This window comes from Engystomops pustulosus, chromosome 9 (genome assembly GCF_040894005.1).
Source record: "Engystomops pustulosus chromosome 9, aEngPut4.maternal, whole genome shotgun sequence".
Lineage (NCBI taxonomy): Eukaryota > Metazoa > Chordata > Amphibia > Anura > Leptodactylidae > Engystomops > Engystomops pustulosus.
The window spans coordinates 103,803,444-103,822,509 of record NC_092419.1 but is presented as its reverse complement, the minus strand read 5'-3'; the positions used below and the strand labels follow the sequence as shown (position 1 = coordinate 103,822,509).

The window sequence follows — 19,066 nt, the reverse complement described above, 5'->3', positions numbered from 1 at the left end:
TGCCCGACTCTGAGGTGATGCGGATAGGTAGATGGAGGTCTGCATGTTTTGCTAGATATGTTCGCCCTGATCTGCTCTAATTTGTTTATTTGTTTTTCAGGCTCTTCAGGATCACTTCGTCCAACAGTTTGGATCTTGGGGCACTCGTATGTCCTTTGGGCGGGTCAGAGAGCGGCATGTCGGCCGGGCGGTCGGCAACTTGGTTTTCAGCGTGCTGATGTGTTTTGGAGGGGTGTTCGGGGTCTGAAGTGGGTGCAAGTGTTGTCGGAAGCAGTGGAAATCAGCAGAGCCACTTCAGGGCCTGTGGTATTAGTAATTCATGCGGGGGGTAATGATTTGGGTTTTCTGCGGGTGCCGGAACTCCTTACTTTGATGCGAAATGATTTGGATAGGATTTTGGCTTATTTCCCTGAAGTGGTTCTGGTGTGGTCGGAGATTATCCCTCGCAGGGTGTGGCATGGAGCCAGGGACGCGGCAGCAGTGGAGAGGTCCCGCCGCACGGTGAATGCTAGAATGGCGCGGTATGTGAGAGCTAAGTGTGGGGTTGTTGTCCGACATCAGGAGTTGGAAGGCGACACCGCTGCTTTGTTGCGGCCTGATGGCGTACATTTGAACGAGATTGGTTTGGACATATTTCTGACAGGTTTGCAGGATGGGGTGGAGCAGGCTCTATTCTTGTTGGGTGGTGGTCGTAGCTCCGTGTAGGGGTACACGGATCTACTGGTGGCGGAAAATGGAGATCTGTGATGTGTACTTTGCTCGTCTGGCCGACTTGCCATCTGGGAGTCCAGATGGGCATAGTGCAGTCCCGAGCCGTTTACCGTTGGATGGAGATTTCCTGCACTGAAAGTGCCTACTGTTTGCAATAATGTTTTATATTGTTAAAGATTATTTTGTTAATAAATGCTGTGACCGGTTTTCCACCACCCAACACGAGCCTCAGTGTGAATGTTATTCAGGTTTAATGGGGTTGAGTTAATGTTGCTGGTAAAGTGCCGGCTTAAGTTTTAGATGTTAAGAAAGGGGGGTAGTCAATCATTCCACCAGTCTGTGGTGTACGCCCGACGGGCTATGGAGGGTGCACCTGGACTGGTGGATGATGTTTAGGAGGTGTTAAGGGGTTAAGCAGCGTAAGGGCACTTTAAGGGGAGGAGGTTGTTGCAGTGCACTTTCCTCCTCCCCCCTCATGTTTTTGTATATAAGGGGAGCGAGTCTCCTCCTTCTTCCTCTCTGGATTGCGGCACTCAAGAAGCAGTCCCTCCCTCCCTCCCTAATTTATTGTTGAACATTTTACCGTTTTTGTATGTTTATGTTTCTTTAGTTCTGAAGTCACAGCTGGCGGAAAATGGAGATCTGTGATGTGTACTTTGCTCGTCTGGCCGACTTGCCATCTGGGAGTCCAGATGGGCATAGTGCAGTCCCGAGCCGTTTACCGTTGGATGGAGATTTCCTGCACTGAAAGTGCCTACTGTTTGCAATAATGTTTTATATTGTTAAAGATTATTTTGTTAATAAATGCTGTGACCGGTTTTCCACCACCCAACACGAGCCTCAGTGTGAATGTTATTCAGGTTTAATGGGGTTGAGTTAATGTTGCTGGTAAAGTGCCGGCTTAAGTTTTAGATGTTAAGAAAGAGGGGTAGTCAATCATTCCACCAGTCCTTCCACACTTAAAACATAACCTGGGCTGACCAACATAGAAACACACACCCTTCTCTCTGCCGATAAAGAAGGAATTGGGGAGGTGATGGGTGATGTTCTGGTTCTGATGTAATTTAACCAGGACCCTCCACCCCCCGGTCCAGATCCCATCCTCATCCCTGGTCTTGGTCATGTCTGACATGAGGGTGCAATGTCTCTTGAGCCATATGATGATGTCCTGAGGGGGGACAGACTCATTCCAGAACATGATGGTGACAATCGCTGTATCTGGCTTGGAGATGGGAATAAAGCTTAACCTGTTCCACCCCTCAGTATCCCTGTAGCGGGGTTGTTGAGCCCAGAACCGGTCCAGATTAGACATGAGCTTGAAGCTAATGTCATACCCCTGTCTGTCAGGCAGATTTATTACTGCCAGGATGTCGGCTGGCTGGAAACCCATCTGGGTGCACAACATGTCCCTGACCACATGCCTCCTGTCAGGTAGATCTTCCTTAGCCCCTCTGTGCCTAAACCTGACAACATTCCTCCTCTTGAAGGCCTAGCCGGTATACCTGGTATTAGAGGAGAAAAATGGGGAACCACGACTCCACGCATTCCCTGATGTCTGACCCCTGTGCTGCTGTGGGGGATGTGTGGGCTGTGGACCATCTGCACTAGGAGGCTGCTGACCACCCGGACCATGGGGCTGCTGACCACCCGGACCATGGGGCTGCTGACCACCCTGACCATGGGGCTGCTGACCACCCTGACCATGGGGCTGCTGACCACCCTGACCATGGGGCTGCTGACCACCCTGACCATGGGGCTGCTGACCACCCTGACCATGGGGCTGCTGACCACCCGGACCATGGGGCTGCTGACCACCCTGACCATGGGGCTGCTGACCACCCTGACCATAGCTCCCAACCGTCCCGATTTTGACGGGACTTTCCCGTTTTTCTTACCTCTGCCCCGCGTCACGGGCAGCTGTCAGATTGTCACGGATTTTCCCCCCAGGTCCCGCTGTGTCCCGGAGCTGTGTCCGCATAGTAAATACTTTGAAAGCCTGAACTGAGTACAGAATGGCTTCTACAGACATCGGGAGGGAATCCTTTTCAGAGAAGTGTCGGGCTTAGCGGAGAGCAGGGACCACGTCACCAGCTTCAGATCAGCATCTGTCCATATATGGTCACTGCATCTCCTAGGGTTCCCCAGAGCAGACATCGGGCAGGGAATCCTTTTCAGAGAAGTGTCGGGCTTAGCTGAGAGCAGGGACCACGTCATCAGGTTCAGATCTCTGTCCATATATGGTCAGTGCATCTCCTAGGGTTCCCCAGAGCAGACATCGGGCAGGGAATCCTTTTCAGACAAGTGTCGGCTTAGCAGAGAGAGCAGGGACCACGTCAGATCAGTATCTGTCCATATATGGTCTCCAGGGCTTCCCCAGACACAAGCTCTTTATATAATTAAATTACATAAAGTTTTGCCCAGGCTGAGATTCGAACCTAGGACCCTCTGCACTGCAGACAGGAGCTTAACTAACTGAGCTATAAGCCCAGCAATACAGAGCTGAGGATTTCTGGTAACTAAGACATGTTATCTGCCATTTACACTGTGACACAGACTAATGCCCTGATATATAGAGAGGGATCTTCTCAGAGATTATTATTGTAATTATTGAGACTATTATTATTATTATAAATTTTATTATTTTTATTATTATGGAGATGATTATTAATAATAGTAAAAATAATAATCATCATCTCCATAATAATAATAATAGTCTCAATAATTACAATAATCTCTGAGAAGATCCCTCTCTATATACCAAGGCATTAAATCTGTGTCACAGTGTAACAGTAGTCATAGTTCTTAGTTACCAAAATTCTACACCTAGATAATCACTGAGATTATAGCTCAGTTGGTTGGGGCGCTGTGACATTATTATACATGGACACTGCAGGTTCTGGGTTCTAATCCCAATGAGGATAATATATATATATTTTTTTTTATTGAGATCATTTTTATTATTATAATATGGCTAAAATTTGGGCCGTGGCCAGGGAGTGATTGGGGGTGTGGCTTAGGGGGATCGCCGCGTCGCGCTACGCGTGCCGCCATTTTGTCCCTCTTTCCCTTTCACAAATGTTGGGAGGTATGCCCTGACCATGGGGCTCTGCTGCCTGTGGTGTGACTAGTGGGGGGAACTCCTCAGCTGTAGATTGTCCCTCACCCTCCACAACAACATCAGTGCTATCTGTGTCACCAGCTGTCCTAGATAGTACCTGGGATGACTCCTCAGCTGGGACATTATCACACACTGAAACATCAGAAATATTAGAAACACCAACCACAATATTAGGCACATCAGCAGCATCATTAGCATCAGCATTAACCCCTTGCACATCACAGTCCTGAATGTCCACCCCAGAAACATCCTGCACAGCAAAGTCCTGTGAAGAAACACCGTGAGGTGCTAAGGTGTTACCTTCAGGTGCGAGTCCTGAGTCCTCCTGCAGTCTGCTGCCTCCTGAGACTTGTGGTGTTTGCACAACTTCACTGCTGTCATCGGGTCCGCTTACTGCTGGGACTTGTGGTGCCTCACCAAGGGTTGCTGGGACCTGTAGTACCTCACTGTGTTGATGTTGTCTTCTTTTGTATACATCTCCCTCCTCAAAAAGAAGAGTTGCTGGCTGCAGTACTGGCCTTGCATAGGACTGCTGGGTCTCAGACCTGGATGTTGATGCAGATATCTTGTCAAACCTCTGCTGGTTCCTGTAGGTCTCTCCAACTGGTCCCATTTGGTCAATAACAGCCTCCATCTCCCTCACAATGTCAGAGAGTTGTTTGGCCAGGGAGTCCAGCTTCTTGTCCAGCAGGGCCTGCTTCCCCGGGTTTGCTGTCTTTAAGCTTATATGTACAGTCTATTTGCTTTTGCAGGTACAGCTTTTGTTTTTGTAAAGCGTCCATCTTCCTCACCAGTGCTGGGATCTGAGCGGCCAGCTGGAGCTCCGGTGATGGCTCTGGGGGCTGCAGTTTGCTACTGGGGTGTTGTTCTGACTTGGTTGCAGGCCTGGATCCTGTAGCCGCACTACCACCGCTCTTTCCTGGTAACAGACCCGGTGACTTCTGCTGTTTGGTAGCTGCTGTTACTGCTCGTGGGTCACAATCTCTTGCTGGGTGACTGGGTCCCAGAGGTCTTGCAGACACAACACTGGTAGCACCTTTGGCTCTTTCCTCATGGCCGCCTTGCATCTCCTTCACAGCCTGCATTCCCCCAGACCTGGTGCGCTCCGCTGGTAACATCACTCGCTGCTTCAGGTTCTCCTGGATGGTCTGCCTCTCCAGTGATGTCCTCCTCTGCCTGCCCGGGGTGGAGGTGGATTGTCCACCTGAGGCCTGGGATGGAGCTTGCTGCACACTCTGCATGTTACTTGCCTTTGGACTTTCAGGCACTTTTGCTCTGCTCACAGATGATCCAACATTTTCACTGGTAGGTTGTTTTACCAGCTTCTTGCTTGTTACTTCTTCATTGTCCACACAAACTTTCCTACTTGCACTGCTGACATTTGTTCCTTTAACAGAAACTTTGGGATTAACATCCCTTTTTTGAGCTGGCTGGGTGTTATCTGCCAGATTAGGCCTTGGAGCCTGGGCCTTGCTTGGGGAGCTTCCCCGCCCAGAGTGGCCCCACCCTGGGCTATCTCCAGACATCAGAAGGGGTCAGGAGCTCAACTATCACACAACCTCACCTCTAGGAGGCAGTATTATAGTAGTTATATTCTTGTACATAGGAGGCAGTATTATAGTAGTTATATTCTTGTACATAGGGGGCAGTATTATAGTAGTTATATTCTTGTACATAGGAGGCAGTATTATAGTAGTTATATTCCTGTACATAGGGGGCAGTATTATAGTAGTTATATTCCTGTACATAGGGGGCAGTATTATAGTAGTTATATTCTTGTACATAGGGGGCAGGATTATAGTAGTTATATTCTTGTACATAGGGGGCAGTATTATAGTAGTTATATTCTTGTACATAAGGGGCAGTATTATAGTAGTTATATTCTTGCACATAGGGGGGCGGTATTATAGTAGTTATAGTCTTGTACATAGGGGGCAGTATTATAGTAGTTATATTCCTGTACATAGGGGGCAGTATTATAGTAGTTATATTCCTGTACATAGGGGGCAGTATTATAGTAGTTATATTCTTGTACATAGGGGGCAGTATTATAGTAGTTATATTCTTGTACATAGGGGGCAGTATTAAAGTAGTTATATTCTTGTACATAGTGGGCAGTATTATAGCAGTTATATTCCTGTACATAGGGGGCAGTATTATAGTAGTTATATTCCTGTACATAGGGGGCAGTATTATAGTAGTTATATTCTTGTACATAGGGGGCAGGATTATAGTAGTTATATTCTTGTACATAGGGGGCAGTATTATAGTAGTTATATTCTTGTACATAGGGGGCAGTATTATAGTAGTTATATTCCTGTACATAGGGGGCAGTATTATAGTAGTTATATTCTTGTACATAGGGGGCAGTATTATAGTAGTTATATTCTTGTACATAGGGGGCAGTATTATAGTAGTTATATTCTTGTACATAGGGGGCAGTATTATAGTAGTTATATTCCTGTACATAGGGGGCAGTATTATAGTAGTTATATTCTTGTACATAGGGGGCAGGATTATAGTAGTTATATTCTTGTACATAGGGGGCAGTATTATAGTAGTTATATTCTTGTACATAGGGGGCAGTATTATAGTAGTTATATTCTTGTACATAGGGGGCAGTATTATAGTAGTTATATTCTTGTACATAGGGGGCAGTATTATAGTAGTTATATTCTTGTACATAGGGGGCAGTATTATAGTAGTTATATTCTTGTACATAGGGGGCAGTATTATAGTAGTTATATTCTTGTACATAGGGGGCAGTATTATAGTAGTTATATTCCTGTACATAGGGGGCAGTATTATAGTAGTTATATTCTTGTACATAGGGGGCAGTATTATAGTAGTTATATTCTTGTACATAGGGGGCAGTATTATAGTAGTTATATTCTTGTACATAGGGGGCAGTATTATAGTAGTTATATTCCTGTACATAGGGAGTAGTATTATAGTAGTTATATTCCTCTACATAGGGGGGCAGTATTATAATAGGTATATTCTTGTACATAGGGGGCAGTATTATAGTAGTTATATTCTTGTACATAGGGGGCAGTATTATAGTAGTTATATTCTTGTACATAGGGGGCTGTATTATAGTAGTTATATTCTTGTACATAGGGGGCTGTATTATAGTAGTTATATTCTTGTACATAGGGGGCAGTATTATAGTAGTTATATTCTTGTACATAGGGGGCTGTATTATAGTAGTTATATTCTTGTACATAAGGGGCAGTATTATAGTAGTTATATTCTTGTACATAGGGGGCAGTATTATAGTAGTTATATTCTTGTACACAGGGGGCAGTATTATAGTAGTTATATTCTTGTACACAGGGGGCAGTTTTATAGTAGTTATATTCCTGTACATAGGGGGCAGTATTATAGTAGTTATATTCCTGTACATAGGGGGCAGTATTATAGTAGTTATATTCCTGTACATAGGGGGCAGTATTATAGTAGTTATATTCTTGTACATAGGGGGCAGTATTATAGTAGTTATATTCTTGTACATAGGGGGCAGTATTATAGTAGTTATATTCTTGTACATAGGGGGCAGTATTATAGTAGTTATATTCCTGTACATAGGGGGGCAGTATTATAATAGTTATATTCTTGTACATAGGGGGCAGTATTATAGTAGTTATATTCTTGTACATAGGGGGCAGTATTATAGTAGTTATATTCTTGTACATAGGGGGCTGTATTATAGTAGTTATATTCTTGTACATAGGGGGCAGTATTATAGTAGTTATATTCTTGTACATAGGGGGCTGTATTATAGTAGTTATATTCTTGTACATAGGGGGCTGTATTATAGTAGTTATATTCTTGTACATAGGGGGCAGTATTATAGTAGTTATATTCTTGTACATAGGGGGCAGTATTATAGTAGTTATATTCTTGTACATAGGGGGCTGTATTATAGTAGTTATATTCTTGTACATAAGGGGCAGTATTATAGTAGTTATATTCTTGTACATAGGGGGCAGTATTATAGTAGTTATATTCTTGTACACAGGGGGCAGTATTATAGTAGTTATATTCTTGTACATAAGGGGCAGTATTATAGTAGTTATATTCTTGTACATAGGGGGCAGTATTATAGTAGTTATATTCTTGTACACAGGGGGCAGTATTATAGTAGTTATATTCTTGTACACAGGGGGCAGTTTTATAGTAGTTATATTCCTGTACATAGGGGGCAGTATTATAGTAGTTATATTCCTGTACATAGGGGGCAGTATTATAGTAGTTATATTCCTGTACATAGGGGGCAGTATTATAGTAGTTATATTCTTGTACATAGGGGGCAGTATTATAGTAGTTATATTCTTGTACATAGGGGGCAGTATTATAGTAGTTATATTCTTGTACATAGGGGGCAGTATTATAGTAGTTATATTCCTGTACATAGGGGGGCAGTATTATAATAGTTATATTCTTGTACATAGGGGGCAGTATTATAGTAGTTATATTCTTGTACATAGGGGGCAGTATTATAGTAGTTATATTCTTGTACATAGGGGGCTGTATTATAGTAGTTATATTCTTGTACATAGGGGGCAGTATTATAGTAGTTATATTCTTGTACATAGGGGGCTGTATTATAGTAGTTATATTCTTGTACATAGGGGGCTGTATTATAGTAGTTATATTCTTGTACATAGGGGGCAGTATTATAGTAGTTATATTCTTGTACATAGGGGGCAGTATTATAGTAGTTATATTCTTGTACATAGGGGGCAGTATTATAGTAGTTATATTCTTGTACATAGGGGGCAGTATTATAGTAGTTATATTCTTGCACATAGGGGGGCGGTATTATAGTAGTTATAGTCTTGTACATAGGGGGCAGTATTATAGTAGTTATATTCCTGTACATAGGGGGCAGTATTATAGAAGTTATATTCTTGTACATAGTGGGCAGTATTATAGCAGTTATATTCCTGTACATAGGGGGCAGCATTATAGCAGTTATATTCCTGTACATAGGGGGCAGTATTATAGTAGTTATATTCTTGTACATAGGGAGCAGTATTATAGTAGTTATATTCTTGTACATAGGGGGCAGTATTATAGCAGTTATATTCCTGTACATAGGGGGCAGTATTATAGTAGTTATATTCCTCTACATAGCGGGCAGTATTATAGTAGTTATATTCCTGTACATAGGGGGCAGTATTATAGCAGTTATATTCCTGTACATAGGGGGCAGTATTATAGTAGTTATATTCCTGTACATAGGGGGCAGTATTATAGTATGAAGAGAACATCAGCCAGCCGAAAACCCATGAGAAATAATCAGAGTCACAAATATGGAAAATACATGGAACTACACTCCAGGGCTTTCATGTAAAACGTATGGATTTATTGTATAAAGTAGATTCCATACAGGGAAGTAAAGTAGTTTTTTCAACTTATCAAAAATGATGTAATTTGTATACATGTAGATGTCAATCCATCTTTGCAGATAGGGGAAGCAGGACCCACCGACATTATTAGTAAATTCCAGTGCAACATTATAATACATTTATTTTGTTCTTTTCAGGGGCTCCTCTGAACCCCATTGTGGGACCACAAAATTTTATTTAGTGGGAATATTTCTTTTTCTGCAGAACTGAACGTCGCGGCCGTGTTGCTGTGTATCCACATAAACGTTCATTGACAGGTCCATTTAAATTATCATTCTAAAGCCACAATCTATGAAACAATACTAATAGGAGATGACATTCTGTCACGCAGAACACTATAGAACAATATATTTAAATGTGTCACAGTCTTTATCTGGTCCAGTAAATGTACCGATTGGCAGGTAGAAAAACAAGAGGTGATAATTCTCTAGTTATCAGGGGTAATGATAGACACTGGGGTGATGGTAGACCCCATTAATGTACCCAAAATGCATATTGTATCTTAATAATCCATGTACTTTATCAGTCCTCTGTTTCACGTAATGTTTCTACGGACTGCTGTAAGTCCCATCCGATAATGAGGTCCAATGTGGAAGATGAATCTATGTGTCCCTGTAACAGTGATGAAGATCTTTATGAATGAGAGTCCTGGAGGAATCGTGCCGCACTTCACAGGAGACCGAGGGGAGATTCCTCCTGCGTAGTGGTGGGAGCCCTATAATACTTATCATAGTGTAGACATTGTCTCCTCCTTCTTCTAGAAAGGGTCCTGACATAATATTCTCCTTTAAAGGTTCGTCTTCAAACTTCCAAGTAACCTCTATCACCGGAGGATAAAAACCGGTGACCAGACAGAGAGCGTAGAGAAGAGCAGTGTCATCCCCAGGGTCCGGACTGGTCAGGAGAGACACCGATGGGGCCTGGACATCTTTACCTGCAGAAAGTAGGAGGTCACATCTATGAGCCTCTTATACGTGGATAGATTATATAATGCTCCATGGTAGAGTTATAGGGTATGGAGCGCCCCCTTGTGGTTACTTAGAACCAATAAATTATCTATGAAGTTGTGGAAGAGCAGATGCATCTAGGCCTCAGTGATACTTACCTCCATACACACTGACCCTTGTTCCGTCCCCCCACACTGGATAGGAGTCGTTCCGGGTGAGCACACACCAGTACCAGGCACTGTCCTGTGCAGTGACATTGGTGATCTGCAGGAAGCCACCATGGCTGCTGTTCCTGATTGGCTGGTATTGCCCCGGGGACACCTCAGACCGGCGGATGCTGGAGTCACTTCCCTGGTAGAGAAGAAACATGGGCGCTGCAGATGGCAATTGCTTGAGCCACTGAATCCCGAAATCCTGCATATCCCCGTCATCCACGAGACATTCCAGTACTGCCGTGCCGCCTTCAGGCACAGAGAGATGCGGGTGCTGGTGGGCCCCAACAGCAGAAGCGCCTTCAATAAAAAATTAGGCAATGTGAACATTCACCTCAAACATTTACATAGTCACATATGGGAGGTAGAAGTATGCAGATATCTACATAGCTTTACTGTGTAGACTGAGATAGATTCAGCAGAGTCAGATTATGATAAGATTATGATTAGAGGGGGTCAGCACTGTCATGTCAAATTCAGAAGTCAGCAGAGCAAAGGGGTCAGCAGAGTCATCTCATTCTTATTAGAGGACAGGGTCAGCAGAGTAATCTCATTCTTATTAGAGGACAGGGTCAGCAGAGTCATCTCATTCTTATTAGAGGACAGGGTCAGCAGAGTCATCTCATTCTTATTAGAGGACAGGGTCAGCAGAGTCATCTCATTCTTATTAGAGGACAGGGTCAGCAGAGTCATCTCATTCTTATTAGAGGACAGGGTCAGCAGAGTCATCTCATTCTTATTAGAGGACAGGGTCAGCAGAGTCATCTCATTCTTATTAGAGGACAGGGTCAGCAGAGTCATCTCATTCTTATTAGAGGACAGGGTCAGCAGAGTCATCTCATTCTTATTAGAGGACAGGGTCAGCAGAGTCATCTCATTCTTATTAGAGGACAGGGTCAGCAGAGTTATTAACTTATGAATAGAAAGCAGCATCTGCAGAGTCATCTCATTCTTATTAGAGGACAGGGTCAGTAGAGTCATCTATTTTATCTGCAGAGTCATCTCATTCATATTAGAGGACAGGGTCAGTAGAGTCATCTATTTGTAACTAGAGAGAAGCATCTGCAGAGTCATCTCATTCTTATTAGAGGACAGGGTCAGCAGAGTCACCTCATTCTTATTAGAGGACAGGGTCAGAAGAGTCATATCATTCTTATTAGAGGACAGGGTCAGCAGAGTCATTAACTTATGAATAGAAAGCAGCATCTGCAGAGTCATCTCATTCTTATTAGAGGACAGGGTCAGCAGAGTCATTTACTTATCACTAGAGATACGCAGCTGCAGAGTCATCTCATTCTTATTAGAAGACAGGGTCAGCAGAGTCATCTACTTATCACTAGAGAGCAGCATCTGCAGAGTCATCTCATTCTTATTAGAGGACAGGGTCATCAGAGTCATCTTATTCGATGACAGGGTATGCATCTACTTATCGTCTGCAACATCTGCAGAGTCATTTCATTGACATGTGCTTCCAGCATGTTCAGTAGAGTCATCTCATTATAGTTGTAGGGAGGTCAGTAGAGTCATCTTTATCACACTTAGAGGCTTTGTCAGAGGAGTCATCTCATTATCATTATACATTGTGTATATAGAGACATCTCTTTACAGATCAGTATCTCATTTTCATGACGTGGAAGGGTAGGGGAGGAATGTATTTATTCCTAGAGAGCAGGATGTGCATTAGAAAACTTTATCAGTAACATAACTGCTGTTCAATATGATAGTTAGGTGGGTGGAGCAAGACTGCCCGCTCCACCTCAGCACCACCCTCTTGACAGAAAGCAATGTAATTTACATAATGGATGCCAAAACTAGCAGCACCGGAACGGTGGGGGCTACAGAAAAATTGGAGATGGTCTTTAAGGTTATGTTAGAGGTCATATGTTACTTACCGGGAAATAACAGACATGTCAGTAGGCAGGAGATGGTGCCGGGCCTCATGACCGCTGGGTGGAGACGTTTTTTTGTACAAAGAATGTTAAAAACCTATAAATTAATAGATGGTTGTTTGTTACTTAGGGGGGACCCATTATTTCTATAACATGGATTGTTTAATATAGACAGTCCCTTTAAGAAACAGAAATGTCCCCAAACGCATGTGTAACTGAGAAGAGAAATGTGTGTTCCTGGTTGTCCAGTAGGGGGCGCTGTGTCCATGCACAGGATATAGTACCAGCAGTTACAGGCTGTGACCCCTGAGCCAAACCTCCAGGAAATAACAAGACATGTGTGATACAGTCTGACAGCAACTGTATCTAATCCTATCATGTGTGATACAGCCTGGCAGCTACTGTATCTAATCCTATCATGTGTGATACAGCCTGGCAGCTACTGTATCTAATCCTATCATGTGTGATACAGTCTGACAGCTACTGTATCTAATCCTATCCTCTGTGATACTTTCTGACAGCTACTATATCTAATCCTATAATGTGTAATACTGACTGCTGAGCTATGTATCTAATCCTATCATGTGTGATACTGTCTACTGAGCTGTGTATCTAATCATATCATGTGTGATACTGTGTGACAGCTACTGTATCTAATCCTATCATGTGTAATACTGTCCAACAGCTACTGTATCTAATCCTACCATGTGTGATACTGTCTAACAGCTACTGTATCTAATCCTACCATGTGTGATACTGTCTAACAGCTACTGTATCTAATCCTACCATGTGTGATTCTGCCTGCTGAGCTGTGTATCTAATCATTCATGTGTTATACAGTCTGCTGAGCTGTGTATCTAATCCCATCATGTGTGATACTGTCTGCTGAGCTGTGTATCTAATCCCATCATGTGTGATACTGTCTGCTGAGCTGTGTATCTAATCCCATCATGTGTGATACTGTCTGCTGAGATGTGTATCTAATCCCATCATGTGTGATACTGTCTGCTGAGCTGTGTATCTAATCCTATCATGTGTGATACTGCCTGCTGAGCTGTGTATCTAATCCTATCCTGTGTGATACTGTCTGCTGAGCTGTGTATCTAATCCTATCATGTGTGATACTGCCTGCTGAGCTGTGTATCTAATCCTATCCTGTGTTATACTGACTGCTGAGCTGTGTATCTAATCATTCATGTGTTATACAGTCTGCTGAGCTGTGTATCTAATCCCATCATGTGTGATACTGTCTGCTGAGCTGTGTATCTAATCCTATCCTGTGTGACACTGTCTACTGAGCTGTGTATCTAATCATATCATGTGTGATACTGTGTGACAGCTACTGTATCTAATCCTATCATGTGTAATACTGTCCAACAGCTTTCTGTATCTAATCCTACCATGTGTGATACTGTCTAACAGCTACTGTATCTAATCCTACCATGTGTGATACTGTCTAACAGCTACTGTATCTAATCCTACCATGTGTGATTCTGCCTGCTGAGCTGTGTATCTAATCATTCATGTGTTATACAGTCTGCTGAGCTGTGTATCTAATCCCATCATGTGTGATACTGTCTGCTGAGCTGTGTATCTAATCCCATCATGTGTGATACTGTCTGCTGAGCTGTGTATCTAATCCCATCATGTGTGATACTGTCTGCTGAGATGTGTATCTAATCCCATCATGTGTGATACTGTCTGCTGAGCTGTGTATCTAATCCTATCATGTGTGATACTGCCTGCTGAGCTGTGTATCTAATCCTATCCTGTGTGATACTGTCTGCTGAGCTGTGTATCTAATCCTATCATGTGTGATACTGCCTGCTGAGCTGTGTATCTAATCCTATCATGTGTGATACTGCCTGCTGAGCTGTGTATCTAATCCTATCATGTGTGATACTGCCTGCTGAGCTGTGTATCTAATCATTCATGTGTTATACAGTCTGCTGAGCTGTGTATCTAATCCCATCATGTGTGATACTGTCTGCTGAGCTGTGTATCTAATCCCATCATGTGTGATACTGTCTGCTGAGCTGTGTATCTAATCCCATCATGTGTGATACTGTCTGCTGAGATGTGTATCTAATCCCATCATGTGTGATACTGTCTGCTGAGCTGTGTATCTAATCCTATCATGTGTGATACTGCCTGCTGAGCTGTGTATCTAATCCTATCCTGTGTGATACTGTCTGCTGAGCTGTGTATCTAATTCTATCCTGTGTGATACTGTCTGCCGAGCTGTGTATCTAATCCTATTACGTGTGATACTGACTGCTGAGCTGTGTATCTAATCCCATCATGTGTGATACAGTTTGCTGAGCTGTGTATCTAATCCCATCATGTGTGATACAGTGTGCTGAGCTGTGTATCTAATCCTATCCTGTGTGATACTGTCTGCCGAGCTGTGTATCTAATCCTATTACGTGTGATACTGACTGCTGAGCTGTGTATCTAATCCTATCCTGTGTGATACTGTCTGCCGAGCTGTGTATCTAATCCTATTACGTGTGATACTGACTGCTGAGCTGTGTATCTAATCCCATCATGTGTGATACAGTCTTCTGAGCTGATTATATTTGGAGGTATAGCTTTCTATAAACAGACCATGATAGTCCATGTTGGGAGTTGTACTTCTCTATGTATTCAGTATAATATGATTGTATTATGGTCACCTGCAGTGGTGAGGTCACATTGGGGGTTGTAGTGCTCTATGTATGGAATAGAATAGAATTATATTACAGTCATGCTTAGTGGATGGGCATGTTGGGAGCTGTAGTCATGTGTGTATGGAGTACACTAAAGTTGTATGAGGGGTGTAGAGAATAGATGAATATAGTATTATAGTCATGCTGAGCAGTCAGATGATATTAGGAGTTGTAGTCCTCTATGTGTGTAGCACAACAGAATTATATTATAGGTCATGGTGAGCAGTCAGGAGATATTGGGAGTTGTAGTGCTTAGTGTAATAAAGTATAATAGATTGTATTGTGGTCGTGTTGGGAGTTGTAGTCCTCTATGTATGGAATATAACAGAATTATATTATGGTCACACTGAACAGTCAGCAGATATTGGGAGTTGTAGTCCTCTATGTTTGGAGTATAACAGAATAATATTATAGGTCATGGTGAGCAGTCAGGAGATATTGGGAGTTGTAGTCCTCTATGTATGGAGTATTACAGAATTGTATTTTGATCACACTGAACAGTCTTGTATTATTGTCATGTCCATGTTGGGAGTTGTAGTAGCACAGTCATATTGTGTCCTGGTTATGTTCTGAGTTGTAGTATGTGCAGTATGTTGGCAGTGCAGGGGTTAAGGCTACGCCCGATCACTCACCTGACCCTCGTGTGTCTGGTCGCCCGGTATTAATAGATGTAGTGAAGGCTGCGTCCTTGGCAGACAAATGCCTCTTTCCCATAGGGGAGGGGGGGGGCGGTGTTGGTGTGGGGTCCGCAGGTGCCGGCGCTCGGCAGTTACTTGTTTTCTTGTTATGATGTGATATATATATCAGACAGAACATGACAAATAACATGTGCCCCAGACACGGCACGTATGTGACATATACCCCATATACCAGCACATTGCCCCCGGTCATATAACAGGAGTTACAGCCGTCGCCCCCTCGTTGCAGCTGGGACATTTCCATTGGTGTTTGCACAGTCCGTACGATACATGACGCAGATACATTTACATAACGCTGGTTAATGGTTTCTTACAGATATAAACAATCCCTCCATATATAATGACTGCCCGGTCCTGGCACAACTGCTCCCCCTCAAGCCAATCACTAACCCAATCGCCAGCACCATGAAGGCTGCCTTCTGTCTCATCTTCCTCACCATCTTTGTGGCCTGTGATGCCAAGGTCTTCACCAAGTGTGAGCTGGCCAAAGCCCTGAAGACCGCCGGCCTAGATGGATACTACGGCTACAGCCTCGCCAACTGTATGTATGACATTGCCTCTTAAGAATATCCAACAAATAAGTTTAAGTTAGTCGTAAAGGTAGGGAAGTCCTCAGGTTGGCACCAACCAGATAATCAAAGGTTCAGGTTGGCTCGAGAAAGACTACAAAAGCTTATATGGCCTCGTAGGGACTAACAAAGCTGACGATAGATCCAAGTACACTACCAAAGCTTACATTGGCACAATAGAGATTACCACCGCTCAGATGGACAGCAGAGACTACCAGGGCTCAAGAGATTACTAAAGCTCTGGTTAGTACCATATGGACCACCTAAACTCAAGTGGACACCCTAGAAACGACCAAAGCTCAGGTTGGCACCATTAGATTTTCCAAAGTTCTGCTGGGCTCCTAAGGTTCCTTAGGGACTATCAAAGCTCAGCTAGGCACAATATGGACAACCAAAATTCAGCTTGTCACCATAGAGACTACCAATGCTTAAGTGGACATCAAAACTGAAGTTGGCAACATAGGATCTACCAAAGATATGCTTTTTATAAGATAAAGTGCCACAGCTCCTAAAAGACTGTCATAGCCCAGGTAGGCACAATGTAGACAACCTAAATGCAGATTGGCACCATAGAGCCTATCAAAGCACAGGTGTCCACCATAGAGAGCACCAAAGCACAGGTAGGTTCCTAAAAGACTGTGAAAGATATGGTAGGCATCATATATTTCAGCTTGTCACCATAGAGACTAGCAACGTTTATAGGTGGACACCAAAACTCAAGTTGGCACCATGTGATCTACCAAAGTTCTGCTAGAAGGTACCAAAGCTTAGGAAGGTTCCTAAAAGAAAAGATATGCTAGGCATCATATATGATACAAAAATTCAGCTTGTCACCATAGAGACTAGCAACGTTTAAAGGTGGACACCAAAACTCAAGTTGGCACCATGTGATCCACCAAAGTTCTGCTAGAAGGTACCAAAGCTTAGGAAGGTTCCTAAGAGACTGTAAAAGCTCAGGTAGGCACCATATGGACAACCAAAATGCAGATTGACACAATTGAGTCTAGCAAAGCAAAGGTGGGCACCATAGACACTACCAAAGCTCAGGTAGGTTGCTTAGAGACTGTTAAAGCTATGGTAGGCACATAATACACTACCAAAATGCAGACTGGTACCATAGAGACTAGCAAAGCTCAATTAGCTACCACAGAGGTAGCCAAGGCTCAGACCAACCAATCCACTTTTTATCTCCATGTATATATCATAGATGGTTCTTCTTGTATATTTCTATGCCAGGGATGTGTATGGCTTACTACGAAAGCCGCTACACCACCAACGCCATGTATGACAACGGATGGAGCCGCGACTATGGAATCTTCCAGATCAACAGCTACTGGTGGTGTAACGATGGAAAGACTTCCGGAGCTGTGTCTGCCTGTAGCATCAGCTGTAACAGTGAGTAATGTGAAATAACTAAGTAACATGAAATGTAACCATTAGAGCCATTTCTAGCATTTCCTAGGAAGATTCCGAATACTGTAAACGGTTTCACTTACAATAGTTTTGAATATAATTTTTCAAAAGGTTTGATTAATGATGACATCAATGATGACATTACATGCGCCAAGAGGGTTGTCAGAGATCCCAATGGCATGGGAGCCTGGTAAGTTATAATGTTGTGTGATTTCCCTTAAAGAGGATGTGCAGGAAAAAAAATGGTTCTACTTTTTACTGTTAATGAAGAAATATTGGCCATTGCACCTTGAAGTAAATAATGGGTTAATATAAGGGAAGAAGAAGCATAATAGATATTCCTATTTCTCTTAAGGGTGGCCTGGAACAACTACTGCAAGAACAAAGACGTGAGCAGCTTCGTCAGCGGATGTGCTCTGTAAGGAGGTGATGCAGACCCCATGGCGGTTCCCCTAAAACATCTACAGATTCTGTCAGATTATGGTTGAATTGTGATCCCCTGTAATTGATTTGAATAAAGATTTTAAAAGGGAACGGATGAATTCTCTGTGTAGTTTTTTCTTACTGTTTCCAGGGCCAAAACCGAAATATATTCACTAAATACAACATCCACCAGTCTTGAGGGTCTTGCAAAAACAGCATTGATATTGACAATGCTGGTGCCTCTGTTCATGGTTGGCATTATGTTTAGGGTGCCTCGTGTCATAGGTGCTCCATGCTAGGCCATGTGTGCTGCTCTGTACCACATATGCAGCACAGTCCTAACACTAGCATTGCCTTGGTATAGGTGATGACCATCAACAATATCTATAAAGATGGTCCTAGGGAAGGGCTCATTGGAAGCCCATTTTTGGCATATATATTGGGTATGCCCCCCCCTTGCACAATTTTGGAAATGGGTAACACTTTTGGAAATGGATTAACTTTCCTTGTAGCCCCGAAATATGCCTGCTTGGATTACTGTCTCAAGAAACATGGTCACAGCATCATACAATCTTTCTGTAAAAATCTCAGGGCCTGGAAATGTATTTCTATTAGATAGTACGATACCCAAACTCCCACACTGATGATGTGGAAATCCAACATCAATCAGATGCTTCCCAATTTTTAAACATAGGAAGTGTCTGGATAAATTTAATCATATATGAGGAACATGTATTAATTACTCCCCTCGTAGATACAGAGAGTCACTCTCTAACCTACTGCCACAGATATAACCCCTACACCTGGAGACACCGAGATGCTGTCCTTCCTTGATTCCCCTTCCAATTGATTTGATTATACACCTCCAGCTGGGGTGAGGGATAGAGTACACCTTACCTTGGGTTCCCCTCTAGTGAATGGGAGATAAGGTCAAGCCTGGAAAATCACAGTCTACACTTGTTTG

The 19,066-nt window shown here is 43.1% G+C and overlaps 2 protein-coding genes across 4 annotated transcripts in view; one reads left to right on the top strand and one right to left on the bottom strand.

Annotated features, from left to right (window-relative positions):
* Window positions 1–18,221, top strand: part of LOC140077707 (lysozyme C, kidney isozyme-like) — a 59,174-nt gene extending 40,953 nt beyond the window's left edge. The window contains exons 1-5 of one of the 3 annotated variants that reach the window (XM_072125100.1): window positions 4,542–4,581; window positions 16,014–16,238; window positions 17,503–17,661; window positions 17,791–17,869; window positions 18,035–18,221. In XM_072125100.1, the coding sequence (XP_071981201.1) occupies window positions 4,557–4,581; window positions 16,014–16,238; window positions 17,503–17,661; window positions 17,791–17,869; window positions 18,035–18,101 (555 nt within the window). In that variant the 5' untranslated portion in view covers window positions 4,542–4,556 and the 3' untranslated portion in view covers window positions 18,102–18,221. Of the gene's footprint in view, window positions 1–4,541; window positions 4,582–15,044; window positions 15,075–16,013; window positions 16,239–17,502; window positions 17,662–17,790; window positions 17,870–18,034 lie in introns of those variants that run through there. The other 2 variants (XM_072125101.1, XM_072125098.1) reach the window with 2 other exon arrangements.
* Window positions 9,252–14,918, bottom strand: LOC140077706 (immunoglobulin lambda-1 light chain-like). The gene is made up of 4 exons (XM_072125097.1): window positions 14,899–14,918; window positions 12,295–12,388; window positions 10,349–10,702; window positions 9,252–10,177 (listed from the first exon to the last, which is right to left on the bottom strand). The coding sequence occupies exons 1-4, from the start codon at window positions 14,899–14,901 to the stop codon at window positions 9,846–9,848; spliced, it is 783 nt and encodes a 260-aa protein (XP_071981198.1). The 5' UTR covers window positions 14,902–14,918; the 3' UTR covers window positions 9,252–9,845.
* Window positions 18,222–19,066: the final 845 nt, after the last annotated feature.

Bases quoted from the DNA above. Each gene is read 5' to 3' on its own strand.
- LOC140077706 (XM_072125097.1), bottom strand. The intron at 10,703-12,294 runs GTAAGTAACATA...TTTTTATTGAAG, and splicing joins GACATGTCTGTTATTTCCCG to GCGCTTCTGCTGTTGGGGCC. The intron at 10,178-10,348 runs GTAAGTATCACT...TACTTTCTGCAG, and splicing joins AAGGGTCAGTGTGTATGGAG to GTAAAGATGTCCAGGCCCCA.